At 38.0% G+C, this 13767-nt stretch overlaps 1 protein-coding gene across 22 annotated transcripts in view; it reads left to right on the top strand.

The window, feature by feature from the left end:
* Positions 1–13767, top strand: part of TMEM63C (transmembrane protein 63C) — an 87071-nt gene that overhangs the window by 35609 nt on the left and 37695 nt on the right. For 8 of the 22 annotated variants that reach the window (XM_087922042.1, XM_087922030.1, XM_087922040.1 and 5 more), the window contains 4 exons: positions 7746–7817; positions 10461–10581; positions 11338–11535; positions 13337–13416. In XM_087922042.1, the coding sequence (XP_087778168.1) occupies positions 11338–11535; positions 13337–13416 (278 nt within the window). In that variant the 5' untranslated portion in view covers positions 7746–7817; positions 10461–10581. Of the gene's footprint in view, positions 1–7652; positions 7849–10460; positions 10582–11315; positions 11536–13336; positions 13417–13767 lie in introns of those variants that run through there. The other 14 variants (XM_087922031.1, XM_087922043.1, XM_087922023.1 and 11 more) reach the window with 10 other exon arrangements.

A 13767-nucleotide genomic window follows, 5' to 3' on the forward strand; every position in this document is an offset into this window, starting at 1 on the left:
TGGAATTGGGAAAATGAATAAAGGCCCAGGAGCTTTGCTAAAATACTGCAGGTGAAAAGCTGAGGGATATTGGATAGTAAAGGAGAGAAATTAAATAAGCAAGTTTGTTTTGGCTGAAGGGAGAACATTGATTGGAATTCTAATTAAACATACTTAGAGAAATGTCACTGGAGAAAATTGGGCTAACTTGTGGATACTGAAATTGTGACAAAGCCCATGGAGCTTGCTATGGGATAGTACTAGCTTGCCATCTCCCTGTGCTGAAGTTTTGCATGTTGAATTGGATAGAGTCCAATGCACAGCAAAACACAAGACAGAAGACTTTATATGTATCTTGGCACGTACTGTATCTCAAATGTACCATTTTACGTATGATGTATGTTCCCAAAATCTTGGCCAACAGACTTGGATTCTTTGTAAAAGCACTATGTGCAATTGCATTATTTATTTTCTACTGTTATACATGAATGCAGTACATGGAAGAAGTATATAAACCCCATACTCACTCACAGTGATGATGTTACCTAATTGGGTAATGAAGCATCTGCAACAATTAAGCTCAGAAAGCACCAAGAACGCCACAGTTCAATCCTGAACCACACATATTCTCTTCTATTGGTGCATATTTAATAGAAGAATATGCACCAATAGAAGGGAACAAGAAGGAAGATAAAAGCAAATAGTCCCCAATAAAATGAGTAACTATGGATAGTCTAGAAACCTTTTAAAAACATGGTTCTTGTAGCTTAGTCAAGTACAGTGCACAGATGTGTTATGTCAGTAGTATTAAGCAAAAGCTTCCATAAAACAGGACTACTTTCTTCTAAATGTATGGAAATGAATTCACACACTTGCTTCTTTTCATGCATGCAAGATATGAGCCTTATATCAGTAACACAGGATATTTTCTACCTGAGGGTCAAAACTAGGTAACATCTTAAGAAAAGTAGACCTATGTAGAGGCTGATAGCGAGAAATAAGGAGGTGAGATTTCAATACCGGAACCAATTTTGGGGTCATTACAAAAAGGAGATACGTTCAACATAATTAAGCAGAATGCGGTTTCTTCTCTGAGCGCCTTAGGTTACATGGGTCTTTTTTTCGGTTGAAATACTCTGTGATTAACCTTCTTTATAGAAGAGCACAGAGGAGGACTGAATCTTGAGAATTACCATTCTGAAGTGGGAGTAGTATAGTTCTAACAGAGCTTCAGTCCCTAATGAACCCAAAATAGTGGATAATACTCCTCTTGTTTCTTGGACGTATTGCAGGTTTTATTCAAAGGCCCTACTGTATCCTTTTTAAAACACATTTGATAGGTATCTGCTGGCTTAGGCACGTGCTAGTATCTTTCTATTATCCTAAGTATTGCAGGGTTGTTTTTTTTAAATTATTCTACATTATTTTCCAGTAAAATTGGGTATTGCATGTTGGATAATTTTATTTATTTATATTTCATACTTCTTATCTACCTATCTCCCTTTACATAATCTCCTGTTTGAAGCACTTCAGCCTTTGATTGCTACACTCCAGTCTGGAATGCTTCAATAAGCACTGGGTTTTACATTGGCTAGCAGAAGTATATTGGTAAATAACTTTGTATGACACACACACACACCCATACCTGAAGTTCATCAGGCTGGGAAAGTGTAAGTTAAAACATTAAACTTCCTTTCTAGATAGATTTAGTGCTCTTTTTTGTTCATCGTTTCAGATTTCCATATGCATGTTCTTTCATAAAATGCTAAATAGCAATAGCACTTAGACTTACATATTGCTTCTTTACAGCCCTCTCTAAGTGGTTTACAGAATCAGCATATTGCCCCCAACAATCTGGGTCCTCAGAATAATGGAAGACTGAGTCACCCTTGAGCCCACAGTCAGCTGGCAGTCAGCAGAATTAGCCTGCAATACTGCATTATAACCACTGTACTACTGTGGCTGATTATATAAATTATAATTATTAAATACTCATTATTAAATACTGTCTGATTTTGTTTTTGGTTGCCCTGATTTGTTTAACAATAAAATATTATAGAATAGATATAGGAAATAAACAACAGAGGGGAGACATGGAAATTAGAAACTAAATGAGAAAGAATGAAAACAAACATACCATTGTGGAAATTGTTATATTTTGTACATATTACATACAATCATATATTCATGCATTAATTGTTAATGGTGGTGGTGGGGGGAGAACAGGATCAAAGGACTTCAGAAATGATATATTACTTTCCAGGAAAAAAAAACAACTTTAAGGATTTCCTTTTTCCACATAAATCTGCACATAGTCTTTCTTTTTCAGAGAAGTTTTGTGTCTTTCTTCAACTTCAGCTGCAGCAGATGGAATTACAGAATGGGTTCTTATTAACTGTGGTTCACAAATCAGATAATTATTTTGGTGTTTCCTTCTGTACTTCCTGGCACAAAATAAGAATAAGGTTTTATAGTTCAAAGCATTTGGACAAATTCAGCTGGCTGTCCCTATTTTAAATTAACCCAATTGTCCCTTGTTAATTTGGCAATAAACTGGCTAGTGTGAAAGAAAATATTAATTTGAAACAGAAAAATAAAACATGAAAATTTACTACATTTACTAAGAGGAGTGGAAGTGGGAGCCCAAGGCATAGATGTGCAATTCACATAACGCAAGCCAATTTTACTTCTGAAAGCAGTTTAGCCTCACATCCTGTTCCTGTCATTTGAAAGATAAAAGGTTACTGGCTCCATGACATTGGAGATCATCCATATTTTTTCTTCCCAATTGACTCACAAGCCATGAACTGATGTTTATGTACAGAAGCATTTATTGATATACCTTTCCTAGTTGATGCTCAGTATTGATTTGCCTGGTGCGCTGATTCAGTGCATCTGACTGCAGTTTCACCCTCTCTTTACTGGGAGATCTCCCCTGACCTTGCACTCTCAACAGCTAAAGTCACATATATGGGTAAACATTCATTAGTCTAGCAAGTAACAACTAATTGGAGGCAAATCTTAAGTTGCACGTTCTGCTTCTGCAAAAACAGAGTCAGACTGGCGTTCAGATATGCAGGATTCAGGAGCTGCAAGAGCAGTGGAAAAAAGTGTAACAGAAGAGACAACCTAGTTGAATATGTGATATTTCCTAAACAATCTTCATATTTGCATTTTAAATGACAAGGAACTCCTTGATCTATCATTGATTTAGAGTACATCTTTTCATATGACTGCAGGGGAAGAAGGTTTAGGAGTAGATCTAAGTAAATAAAGTGATACCTATGCAAAAGAAGGTTAGAATGGCTTTTTAAAGAATGTAAATAATCACACTTGGACATCTTCATGTACATATTTATAGCCATGTCAGTTGAAAATAAAATATATGTTTACATCCATTCATATGTTCGTATGTTAGTCCAGAGCCAGATAATTTATGATCACTGAAAAAGAATCTTATTAATCTTTGGAAATCACAACAACCAGCTATTTTGAAGAAAAATGAGATGCACCTGCTCAGAGTAATCAATGCTCAACTACATAATCAGAGGCTTGTTTTGTAGGTTTCTGCTTTCATTGTCCAAATGACATAAATTGCACAGAATTCTGTAGCATAGAGGACCAGCAAACTAAGGTTTTACTGAAAACAAATTTATTTTCAAAACTTCTTCTAGATTTCAAAACATGGGACAGGACCAAACATACTTATTTTGGTTCCATACACTTCTAAATATGATTGGAAGCTCAGCTAAAACACCAGTTGGTATTCAGTACGTGTTACTCCAGGCATAGTGGTTTAGATAGGACCCAATCTGGGTCAGTCAGTACTGGATGGATTTAGTCTTACAAGCTTTAGTTTAGATATTAGGTCATAGTATCTAGATTCCTTTCTGTGTGTTCCCTCTTAATAGGAGCAAAAAGGAAGAAAGTGCTGGAAATCATAGAAGGGAATGGCAAATTATTATCTGGATTTTTTTGTTGCTTGTGAATGAAACAGGTCGATTGCGTTAAGAAAACAGTGTGATTGTTGACAGAGTGATGAAATATTAACAAGTTCTGTTAAAATGCAAGGAGAAGTCACAGTTGGCAAAAGAACTGTGATTTCCTGCTAGCCTGTCTACAAGACCTGTGAACAGGAGCGAGCAGCACCCAACTGACCTTGATTGATCTCAAGAAAGCCAAGCAGGATCAGGACTTTCAAGAGAAGCAACCTATCCTACTCTATACAATCTATTGATGCATTATTGTAATACAAATTTGTAATTGCTCATGAGTCACTTGTCCTGTGAATAAATGAGAAATATAATTTGTTTATTTTTAAGTGCTTTTGTGGCACTCTGGTAAAATAAAAAAGATAACCAGTTCACAAAACTCTGAACTGAGGAACTAGAGGAAGAATAAGAAAGTGTGCAGTAACAATAATAAATAATAAAAACAATGATAACCGTATTAACCAGTTCTCCATCTCTAAGACCTTCACAAAAGAACTGGTAAGAGGCAATTAAAACTCTTAATTTTGTCATTTTGAGATGCTGGCAGCAACATTTTAAAGGATGTTTGCCTATCACCAAAATAGAACAAATTTTTTAACACCTTTAATCTGTCAAAGTTATGTAAATCAGAGTACACCACATAGTCATATTCTGCTTGGTTATAGACTGATTGACCTATCTTTGTCAGTAGAGTTTGAAAATTGTTCGCTTGAGCTCTTTTAATTTCTGGAATTTGTGTTGTTTGTAAAAAAAAAATGAGGACCACCATTCAAGGTCTCATTTCAAACTCTTACTTCAAATATTAGAAACCCAAAACTTTAGTTTATCAAAACTGGAAGGATCCAAGGGCTTTTCCTGGTTTTCTCTGAGTTTTCTCAATTTTAGTTTTAAAGCAGAACCAGTTTTCTAAACCTCAACATAATGGACTTCTGATGCAATGTACTTTATTTGCATGATAATTATATCATTGCACAGGATGTAATAAAATATTTGCATAATGACAACATTATACAGGTGGTGCAGTTATGCAAATGATGTGTATTGTATCGTGTGTTATAATTGTATCAGTATGCAGATAATGTTATACATGACATTTTATTGGAACTAAAATTGTACATTCATCTGTTAAAACAAGATCTCACTGTGTAATTAAAAGCAAGAGATAAATAAAAATGATCCCATTAGGAATAAGGAAATCTTTGCTGCAATATCCCCAGTAATTCAATTCTATTTTCTTCCCGTATACTTTTAAAACAACAGAATACCTTTGATGATGCAATGGGCATTAAAAGGAAGTATTATAATAGATTCCGAGGGAAAAGGTATAAATATCAGTTGCAAATTAAATCAATAAAGGGCTCTGGCATCGTAGTCTGCAGACTAATCTTAGTTTTCTGAAGTTTCCACAATAATGATGTAGCTCTTTGAGTTTTTGTTTTGTTTTGTTTGCTTAGTTTTTTTTAGAAACCATATAGGAAGAGTAAAATTAAATTGCTGTATGTGGAATGTTTTCAGAGAAATTGGTAGGAGACAGATTACACAGATTATAAAAGGACCAATGTAAAGAAACAGCATCATTTGATGAATCTTAACTGGCTATAAATTGCAAAAGTACAATCTCCTTCAGAATCAAGTTCTCATTTTGGCTATGATTGGAGATTTCCCCCAAAGTGAGGTGATTAAAAGGATTATAAAATATAGCTGTCCAATGCCTTTAACCAGGTAAATCTAACTGAAAGGCTAATGTCAAAGAAAGGACAAAAGAAAGGCATTTTTATAACATAAGGTAGTTACGTTATAAATATGCCTTTACAAATATACGTTTATATTGTAGCTACTTCAGTATATAGTAGAAGAGAGAATTAATTTTGATTATTTGAAACCTGAGCTGTGGGCAACATTTTTAGCCTCAAGCACAACATGCAATTCTGAGTGGTGATCATGAGCTCCATGCAAACACAGAAAGGCTTCCCCTCCTTAGGATATTTCGCTGTCATTTGGATGGAGCCGTAGTGGCGCAGTGGTTAGAATGCAGTATTGCAGGCTAATTCTGCTGACTGCTGACTAACAGCAGTTCACCAGTTCGAATCTCACCAGCTCAAGATTGACTCAGCCTTCTATCTTTCTGAGGCCGGTAAAATGATTGTTGGGGGCATATTACTGACTCTGTAAATCGCTTAGAGAGGACTGTGAAGCGGTATATAAGTCTAAGTGCTATTGCTATAGTGAGAAGGCAAGGCTTTTTCTCTCACATACATTTGCATTCCGGTTCCTGATTTGCTAATAACAAAATCTCTGGTCCTGGTTGTATTATGGAAAGCCCTGTTTCTCCAACGTCTAGAGTGAGAGAGTAAACTTTACAGTGCAAAAATGAAAGAATCAGACACTTTGAATAGTTTGTAACTATTTCATCAAACCTCAAATAAGAGCGATAGGGTGAATCTAGCATATAAAGTAAAAACAATTTTATGTCTGCGCCACTGACAATTTTATGCCTGTGCCACTCTTATTGCACATACCTGCACATACATACTTCCCATATTTTAGTATAAGCAATCAGTGGAATTCTGAAATAAGTTCCAATTCAGGTGCTTGTTTACCAAGAACATTTATTTTATTTATTAAATTTATATGTCACCCATCTCACTAACCATATGCAATTAATAGTAACTGTACATGTGTACACTTGCCTGCTAACTGCCTTCACGTGACACACTACACCATAAACCAGCCAACCATACTTTAGCTCAGCCTGTTGTTTAATTGCAGGGCATATTTTTCACTCATGATTTAATATGTCATATGAAGCCAGAAATCAGACAGACTAAAGCTGACCGTGGGGCTTGCACAACCTGGCAATTGAGAAACTCCTAGTTCAACTCAAATGGGAAGATTTCAATGCCCCCATCACTTTAAACTTTCTGTGAGATCTTAAGCTCATCTCACAGATTTATTGTAAGAGAGAGGCACCTCGTTTGCTGCTTTGATCTGTTTGAAATTGAAATGAGATCAGTCAGATAACTCTGTACATGACTGAAAACTCTTGCGTGCAAGTTCTACTTTACTGCTTACAGATACATGCTTTTTGTAAAGGGAAAACGTGGAAACAGACCAAATGCTGGCTCACCCTAAAAATGTTTCTGTCATTAGCTCTTGGAAAGGTAGCGGAGGACTGAGCTGCTGGTTGCCAAGAGCCCTTCTAATTATTTGCTGATGGTCCAGAGTCATTTTCCTTGGTAACCAAAGGGAGATGAATTATTAAAAGCAACTGGCAATGTCAGATGGAATTGTTTACATAGGGAAGGGAAGCAAAGGGAGGAGGGGGTAAGGAACTGCACTCTCAGACACAATGAAGGTAGGAATGTAGCTCAGCTGGGCAGCCATCTGGCCTTCGTTTTCCTCTGCTTCCCCAAACACAGGAGGAAACCCCATAATGTCTTTAACTTACTCCCGGCCATTGTCTTTTTAGATAGGTTTAGAGGCTTCGAAACCAAAAAAAAAGGCCAGTACTGAAAGCAAACCCTGCCTGGCTGCTGCCCTGCTGCAGAATAATAATACTAAATACACAATGTAATTGGAGTGTTCTAGCAGTGGGTGTCACAAGGAACAAGAGATTTCCACCACTACCCACAAATGTTTACTTTGTAAGGGATGGTAAGATGTAGCAAGACAAGTTACACTGGATTCTTACAAAGAACAAAGCTGGAGCCTGTTCACCTTTGGTCTGCTAGAATTACTTATTCAGTTTTGTGTTTCTTTTTTATAATGACACAGACTGATTATACAATGGCAAGAGTCGACCCTAGTGTCTGGAATAAAGCCTGAATCGTGGGATGACCCGTGTTGGTATGTATCGTGAGTCTACTGTCCAAAAAAGGTAAAAAGTTACTTTGTAAAACTTGTTGGAACATAAAGGAGGAAGTGATCTCTGCCGCTGGGAGAACCTTCATTCTCAAGAATAGCTGTCCCAAGTGTGGTGCTTTCTAGATGGGTGATTATTACACTTGCTGCCATTCTCAAATTAGTCAGGGTGGGAGAAGTGTGTATTATCATCCAATGCATTTGGAAAGTATTAGATATATTGGGGGGGTCTAATTTAGGAGCAGATGAAAGAATGAATGAATGATTTTGCTGACTTTGTAATAATGGCTTTGAATGAACTAAAAGTGGACACTTCCATCTGTTTGAAGCTAGGTTGAGTTCTAGGAACCATCAGAACCAAACCAAACAGGTTTACGTCTGTTTGTGCCAAGGGCATTGAAATACTACAAGTGTCATTTAGAAAAAAAAAATCCTGGTAAGTAAGGACATCTCTTTGGAATGATCTGGGAAGATAAGCCAACATATGTTCCTCTCAGGTAAAATAACTGTGTGTGAATGCCCAAATCTTAGTGCCCCCAGGCTGGCATTTTGCTGGAGAGGATACAGGATGTAATCCTGCCTGCTAGTTCCATCCCCAGTGTCTCCAGCTTCCTGTTTTGAATGGGGTCCCTTCTTAGATGGTATTTGTATTTGCTTTTAGCATAAGTAGAAGACAACTTTCTCAACATTGGAGAAAGGGAAACATTAAACTAAACATATAAGACCACATGTGGAATTCTGCATCCAGTTTTGGCCACCACATTGTAAAAGAAATGTTGAGACTCTAGAAAGAATGCAGAGAAGAGCAACAAAAATGATGAGGGCCCTGAAGGCTAAAACATACAATGAACAGTTGCAGGAATTGGGTATGGCTACTCTAGTGAAAAGAAGAACTAGGGGTGACATGATAGCAGTGTTCCAATACTTGAGTGGCTATCACAGAGATGAGGGGGTCAACCTATTTTCCCAAGCACCAGAAGGCAAGACAAGAAAGAATGGATGGAAACGAACATTGGAAAGATGCAGCCTAGAACTCAGGAAAAATTTGCTGACATTTAGAACAATCAACCAGTGGAACAATGTCCTTTCAGAAGTTGTGGGTGCGCCATCACTGGAGGCTTTGAAGAAAAAACTAGATAGCCACTTGTCTGAAATGGTATAGGGTCTCCTGCTTGAGGTGGAGGATGGACTAGAAGACCTCCAAGGTCCCTTCCAATTCTGTTATTCTATATTTTGAGATTGCCCAGAGCAGGGAAAGTGTACCCCAAGTGTTATATCTCTTTGGACTTAGTGGTAGGATAAATGCTTGACAAGGAAAAAAAGGAAGAATGGAGGAAGAGATGGATTACACACTCCATTGTTTTGAATTGTATGTGTTTAGAGATATAGGACTATCTGATCAATTGGGGGATTGTGTTTCTAGTGCTTACTGCCATTAAAAGGTTTCCTAATCATTGGGAGGTTGGCATAGAGTCAGCTAAATTTCTTACAATTGCCTTTTAGACCATCTTATTTGAGGGAGTTGGGGCATACTAGACTAAAACCCGAATGGAGAGAATGGCATACCATTAGCTGGAAGCTAAAATCATTTTGAAATATCAGATGCCTTAAGAGACAAGTCGGAGGATTGTTGCTTGCTTCCACTTATTCATCGGCTATTATTGGTAAATAAAAGATCATTGCATAGAAGCATGTTTCCAATGTATTCCCTTTACAAAGGCAGCCCAAGCCCAGTGAAGCTGCCCTTATAATTTCTCATCCCGCAGCAAAGTAGCATACATAATACATATTTCTTTTTAAAGATTTCTCTGGAGTCCCACATGTTGATCCCGTCCTTTATCAAAATAACATTTGCAGTTCTCTGGACTAGATTTACCTAACCTATACCTTTCAGTAGGCTTTGGACCACAATTCTCAAATTCCTGTCCAATATGGTAAATCCACTGGTGCTGCATCTCCACAAGGCTCAGTGCCAATTCTTAATTCACCCACTTTACTAACATGCCTCTATCTGACTGACCCATTAATATATCACAATGTAATGTTTTTCTTCATGTTTCTTTGATAATTTCTTAAACGTAGACAAATCCTTTTAATGTCAATGTATATAACAGAAGCAATTAAAATAATAGAGCTGCAACGGGCCATTTAGACCATCAATGTTCAGTGCAACAGTCCAAATTAAAGTTTCCCCCATAGATGGCTGTCTAATAAAAGCCAGCCACTGCCTGTCTTGATAAATTGGTTTATATCATGAATAAACACAATATTATCTTTGTGGTGTTTCACTTGTTTTTCAGTTTCCCTAACTTAACATTTTTTCTGTTAAGCTCTGCAATATGAATGTGTTTTTATTTTTAATTTTAAAGATCCAACCTTTCCTAAAAGTGAACTGAAAAGGCAACTTATCAAAAATAGCAAAGACAAAAGATGGGGGAAAATAAGTTTATAAATCCAGCCAGCTAACAAAACATCACAAAACTGCAATCTTAATTAGAAGCCCCCAAGAAATCAAAATCAAAATTAATATTAGTCACTTTGAAAATTCAAACAGAAAGACAACCGAAACAGCACTGTGGTTCAAAGTGCTTTTTTCCCTTACATCTTTCTTTTTTCTTTATTTTGTAGGATGAAATGCCATTAAAGCGAGCACAGAGATTTCTGGGGATGTTGATTCCAAATCCTGAAGTACTGATAGTAAAGAGGATCTCTCCTAATCTCCACCTTCAGTTCTTCAAATATTGATGGGGTAGGTCTACTTGTAATTTTAATAAGTGGCTGTCATCATTGCCCTGGGTTCTTCCTTTGAGAAGAATGAGATGTCAGGATGAAGATGAGAAACCCTCGTTGCAGGGGGTAGAGGCTGAAGCAGAATCAGGTATATCGGGTATATCTTTAGACATTGGTCTGAAGTCCTAAGTAGGGAGTCCTGCTAGCTCACTTCTATGATCCACAGCTTTTGAGCTCTTAAGTATTGCTGGGGAAAAGATTAATGGAAAAAGAGTTGCCAGGTCAGGCTCCCCTGAGAAAAGCAGACACCTTGGGAATCAAAATCACAGTGACCTACAGCTGAACCTGGGATAAGCCAGTTTCTGGATACTATATAAGGCTGATACATTTGCTGAAACCAGCATTCTTTTTAATTGCCCTTCCACTTTCACAACTGGGATCAAGGACCATGAAAAGTTCTTAGGCATATTTACTTTCATTTGGACTTCTAGAGTCTAATCTTCTTAGAATAATATATCTTGGCTTTAGCATCAAAAGATAGTGTTAACACTGACAACTTCCTGACAACTCTATAGGCTGGTTTAGCAAGGATCTGGCTGTCCTCTGCCCTCAGTCTCTATATCTCTGTATGACGCAGCAGAGAGCAAGCTTATGGAGGGATAAACGTATCCTCAGATATGAAAGTCTTCTTTGAGAGGTCATTTCCAGTCTCAGAAGCCTAGTTTCTCTCTTTCCCCCTAAATCCACTTTTAGCAGAACTCCCTCTGATTTACAGATGGACAACATGATCATGGCCACATCTTCACCAGAAGATACGAGTTCCGTCTCTCTGAATGTTCTCACGTATCTGGATACTCTGACCAACAGTACAGAGGAGCAATGCTTCAGCGCCCGTTCCCGTAGCACTGTGTTGCAAGGGCTGCCGTTTGGCGGTGTGCCCACTGTACTTGCTCTCAACTTCCTCCTTTGGATGGTGAGTGAGAAAGAAAAAAATGATCTTCTTTTATTTGTTCATAAATCATCACCATAATTGTATATCCTTACATCCAACACAGGGGAATGTGATATGACAGTTTTCTCCTTCATTCCCTGATATATAATTCTCACTGGTTGCTTCCTTATATGTTTCTTGAACTCTTGAGGGAAAAAATCCACCAATGCAAAGAGAGATATTTTCCCCTAAATTGGGGGTCGCCAAACTTGGCAACTTTAAGACTTGTGGACTTCAACTCCAAGAATTCTTCAGCCAGCAAAGTCCACAAGTCTTAAAGTTGCCAAGTTTGGAGACCTCTACCTTAAATATTAAAGCTATGGCAAACAAATCATATGGCCTTTAGTCAGAGGGGTGTGACTTCATATTGGTACTGAATAGGAATAAACCCATTCAATCAGTCAGGTGACAGTAAACTTCCCCCTCCAACGTTGCTTCTGGCATTCACCCAGCCAGTGTTCCACACAGGCCAGGAAGGCCTGAAACCAGACATCCCTTCTCTCTCCCTCTCTCTCTCTCTCTCTCTCTCTCTCTCTCTCTCTCTCTATCTATATATATATATATACACACACACACACATACACACGCATATATATATATATATATATATATATACACACATACACACACACATATATATATATATATATATATGTATACATATACATATACATATATATATATATTTCATCTAGACCAGGGGTGACAAACGTGAATTGTCACGGCATCATCACGTGACGTATCGAGACTTTTTCCCCCTTCGCTAAACTGGGCGGGGGACATGGCCAGTCCATGATGCATCTGGCCTGAGGGCCATGAGTTTGGCAGCCCTAATCTAGAGCAGCGGTCCCCAATCTTTCCACCTTGAGCCCCAGCCCAGGGGGGGGGGGTGTGTGAGTGGTATGCACACAGCTCCATTAGTGTAAGCAGTGGTCGTGCATGTCCTCCACTCACGTGGATAGAGTTTCATGCTTGAGCAGCGGGCACTTGCACTCATGCATGAAGCTCTACTTTTGCAAGCAGAGGGCCCACTTGTGCAAGTGGAGGACACACAAGCAGAGGGCACTTGTTCTGGCACATGAAGCTCTACTCGCATGAATGGTGAGGGCTGATTCACGCAAGTGCTCTCTCATCGCTCGCATGGCTTGGTTTGAAACAGGCCATGGGCCGGTAGTGGGCCTCAGTCCAGGGATTGGAGACTCCTGATCTAGAGACCACCTCAACAAACTAACAGGAGAATTCATAATTTCTTGTTCATCTTTACTTTGTATTGTTTTGCACTTTTTCTGCAGCTTAACTCAAGTTCAGAATTCAACTGAGAGGCGCATTTGTATCAGTGTGAGTTCCCTATATACTCATGCTATGCAAGACAGAATTAGCATATACAATTCCTACATGTTTATTTTTCCATCTTTAATTTATATTGGCAGGTGTATGGAACATATCTAACTAGATCAGTTAAAAACTTAATGGATGCATTTACACCACACGTTAAGCCTCATTAATGTTAACCTTAGTAAGTTTCTTTGGTGGTGATATGGTTAACAAGTCATATGAATGCAGCCTGGTTACAATTCAGTCAGTTCTGCAAACCCAGAAAGCGATTCAAAAACCAAGTTTTAGTATTTAAGTGAGCTCTGAAAATCTATGGAAGCAAATCCCATTCTGCAGTTATTATTGTTATTTTATCATTTATTGCAATTTCTGTCACTGGGGAAAAGGAATGAGGTATTTACTTAGTGAAGAAGATCATTAAGCTGATAGTGCTCCTCTCCAACTGCAGGTACTTCTCTTCATCTTTTCCTGCCTTCGGAAAGCAGCTTGGGATTATGGGCGCCTTGCCTTGCTGATGGATAATGACAGGTAAAATCTAACCTTTCTAAAAGGATGAAAAAGCTGAAGGGCACAGAAAATAGTGAAATAATTTGCTCTTTACCAGACTTTTCCAGTTTAATGCCCACAGATGTGTTGGGACTGCAACTCTTAAGTATTACCTTCCACTAACAATCCAAGCATTTTGGAGGGCATCAGATTGGAGATGGCTTCCAATCCAAAATTATCAGTAGGGTGCTCTGTTGAGAATATAATGTACAAGGGCATTATTGTGAAAGCTTGAAAACCTGGCATAATAATAGAAAAAGTGTCACTAACTCTACATGACCAGTAGACTGTGGAAAATGTTTGCAATGTCCCTTAGTTTCAGTACAAGAAAAA

The sequence above is a fragment of the Pseudonaja textilis genome, chromosome 1, assembly GCF_049901715.1.
Source record: "Pseudonaja textilis isolate UNSWEBS1 chromosome 1, rPseTex1.2, whole genome shotgun sequence".
In the NCBI taxonomy this organism is placed as follows: domain Eukaryota; kingdom Metazoa; phylum Chordata; class Lepidosauria; order Squamata; family Elapidae; genus Pseudonaja; species Pseudonaja textilis.